The 2,549-nt window shown below is 35.3% G+C and overlaps 1 protein-coding gene across 1 annotated transcript; it reads right to left on the reverse strand.

Moving 5' to 3' along the window:
• Positions 1-516: 516 nt before the first annotated feature.
• Positions 517-1,693, reverse strand: LOC105461758. The gene is made up of 2 exons (XM_011708266.1): positions 706-1,693; positions 517-625 (listed from the first exon to the last, which is right to left on the reverse strand). Exon 1 carries the CDS (start codon positions 1,636-1,638, stop codon positions 718-720), a length of 921 nt encoding a protein of 306 aa, XP_011706568.1. The 5' UTR covers positions 1,639-1,693; the 3' UTR covers positions 517-625; positions 706-717.
• Between the last annotated feature and the right edge of the window lie 856 nt (positions 1,694-2,549).

Raw genomic sequence — 2,549 nt, forward strand, 5'->3', positions numbered from 1 at the left:
TAAGTCGTAACATTATCATGTTTAGGTCATTTATGATTCTGTGCCAATTTGTGATAGCCGATAGAGTTCCTATATCTATTTTAATTCTCTCAAGTAAGTGCAAGTGAGTATTCAGATATTGCTTGTGTCAAAAGGAAACATTGAAGGCACTTTCATCCGAAAGAGAAAAGAACAAGTGTATATTAAGACACTTCTGATTTTTTATTAATTTGTGATATTCCAATGATTAGGGGAGACCGGGACTGGTTGATACAGTTTTTTTAAATGAATTTTTTACATGTAACTAATAAATAAAATAAATACCGCGAAGATGTTTTTCAACAGCCACATGCTTCAACAACATCGAAATTATTTTTATAATTTAATAATATAATTAATTTTGTTGTATTAATGGAAAATGTAAGCGATACTGTAACAACCGGCTCTATATGCAGGGTCAATTGTTACAATTATTGGAATCAGTTGTTATACATCCATTTCAAAATATAACACATTTAATTAAAGAAAATAAAAAAAATTGTTTAACATAACTTTATTTATAATTTTCAAATAAAATATACACATTAATGAAACATTACAGCTTCCTCATCTTCACATCCACGACCTCGATCGTTCTCCCTCCATCCTGTAAGAGAAACAAAAGAGATGAAAGAAATACTAACAGAAAAAAATACCTTTAAAAAAACAAAATTTCGTGCAACTAACCATCTCTCCCTCTTACGGATATATATCTATCACCTCTTTCCTAACTCCTTTAACTATCTTCAAATCGTCGGCCGCTGCGTCCAACAATTGCTGCGTCAATCGTTGCTTAAGATCTGATTCGGAAGACGTGAGAAATTCTGCTCGCACTTCAGCGACTTTCCACCATTGTCGCCGTTCCATCCCAGTAATCTTGTTTACATCGTAAATTTCAAGCCGAATCAGTCGATATCCGATCTCCCCCGGTGATTTCATAATCACTCGACAGTTGTTTTTAATTTTGGATATAGATTGCTGAATTTCATACTGCTTGGGTTGCATATCAAACAACGAATCGAGACCTTTACACGACTTCCTCTTTTTCACACCAACGGATTCCGCGTCGCGACTCACGGCATCTCGCTTAGCGGGAAGCGTGAACGACGATGAGGCAACAGGATCGCTACTACCACCAACATCGACACAACTTAATGCCGTATATACCGGCATATCGTCACTGTCGTCATCTCCATCCGACACGGCAGATATTATACGCGATTCGTCATGACTCATCGCAGTGTCTTTTCGCGACACGACAGCAATCATTCCACGATCCTTCATGCTCTTTTTATAGTCGTTTACCCATTCGGTAAAAGTATTCTTTCTCATCATTTTCTCCATCAAATTCATATGCAATTGTTTATCAACAATTAAACTATATATATCATTCAATGTACAAGTCGTACTGAGTTTCCCCTTGCGTAACAATTCCATATTCAATTCCATAAGCAAATTCTTCATTTGCAGACCTTCTTTTAAACGATTCGGATCTTTATTTGTTCCCTGTGATGTTAAATACGATTCTATCACTATAAACAATATTTCTAACTGTCGAGCCACTGGCTGCTCAGTACTCCAAATCTTCTTCAAAATATCCGAAAATGAAAACTTATTCATGACGATTCGTTCACCTAGTGTCGGAGATCTACAAGAATCAAAATGCACAATTCACTATCTCAGCGTCTTTCTGTAATGTTTTGTTTATAATGTTAAAATACCCACTGTTAACAACCCATCGCTATTAATCTTGTTTATTATATAAGCTCTCTCCCACTAACAACAATGTTGACGTAATTTTTTAAACGAGCAAAAAAGGCTCACAATATTACCAACAAATACAAAATACATTTCTGCATACTGCAATCCGGAAAAGCTATGAACTTGACAAGCAACAATGCATAAATGATTTTCTCACTCGCGTATAACTTATGAATTGTTCGAATAATCATCTTACAAACAGTAAACAACCCAGACAGCATACGTACGGATATCTTATGGACATCCATAAAATGTCCTTGAAGGACATTGAGGATATCCGTTTTAAATCCTTCGGACATCCACTGAATGTCCGTACCGAGCAAATAGTTAATGACGGATACCTTCACCGACATCGTCGTACAAATATTCCGATTAAAATTATAATCGTACGTGTTCAATAAACAATTGTAAAAGTAGAAATAGCCCAGTGAGAAGGCTGATGTCGAATTGACGTCGTTTCGACGTCGATGTCATCGAAAACTCATCGAATCGAAATTGACATCGAAAATCAGGCCATTTCGATCAAATTGTTTTGACATAAAAAAATACTTATTTCCAAGTTTCCAATCCAAGATCCAAAGTCCAAAACCCAAAATTAGTCTAAAATTAAAAGTTAATCATGCATATACATGTATCCAGTGAGAAATAATTGGTCGAAAAGACGTCGAATTGACATCGAATCGACCCAAAGAACAGAAAAGTCAAAATAATATCAATTTTACGTCAAATTGACCGAATTTACGTCATTTTTTACATTATAAAATCTAGAT

The sequence above is a fragment of the Wasmannia auropunctata genome, unplaced genomic scaffold (assembly GCF_000956235.1).
Source record: "Wasmannia auropunctata unplaced genomic scaffold, wasmannia.A_1.0 LD278804.1, whole genome shotgun sequence".
Lineage (NCBI taxonomy): Eukaryota > Metazoa > Arthropoda > Insecta > Hymenoptera > Formicidae > Wasmannia > Wasmannia auropunctata.

Bases quoted from the DNA above. Each gene is read 5' to 3' on its own strand.
- LOC105461758 (XM_011708266.1), bottom strand. From the start codon at position 1,638: ATGAATAAGTTTTCATTTTCGGATATTTTGAAGAAGATTTGGAGTACT.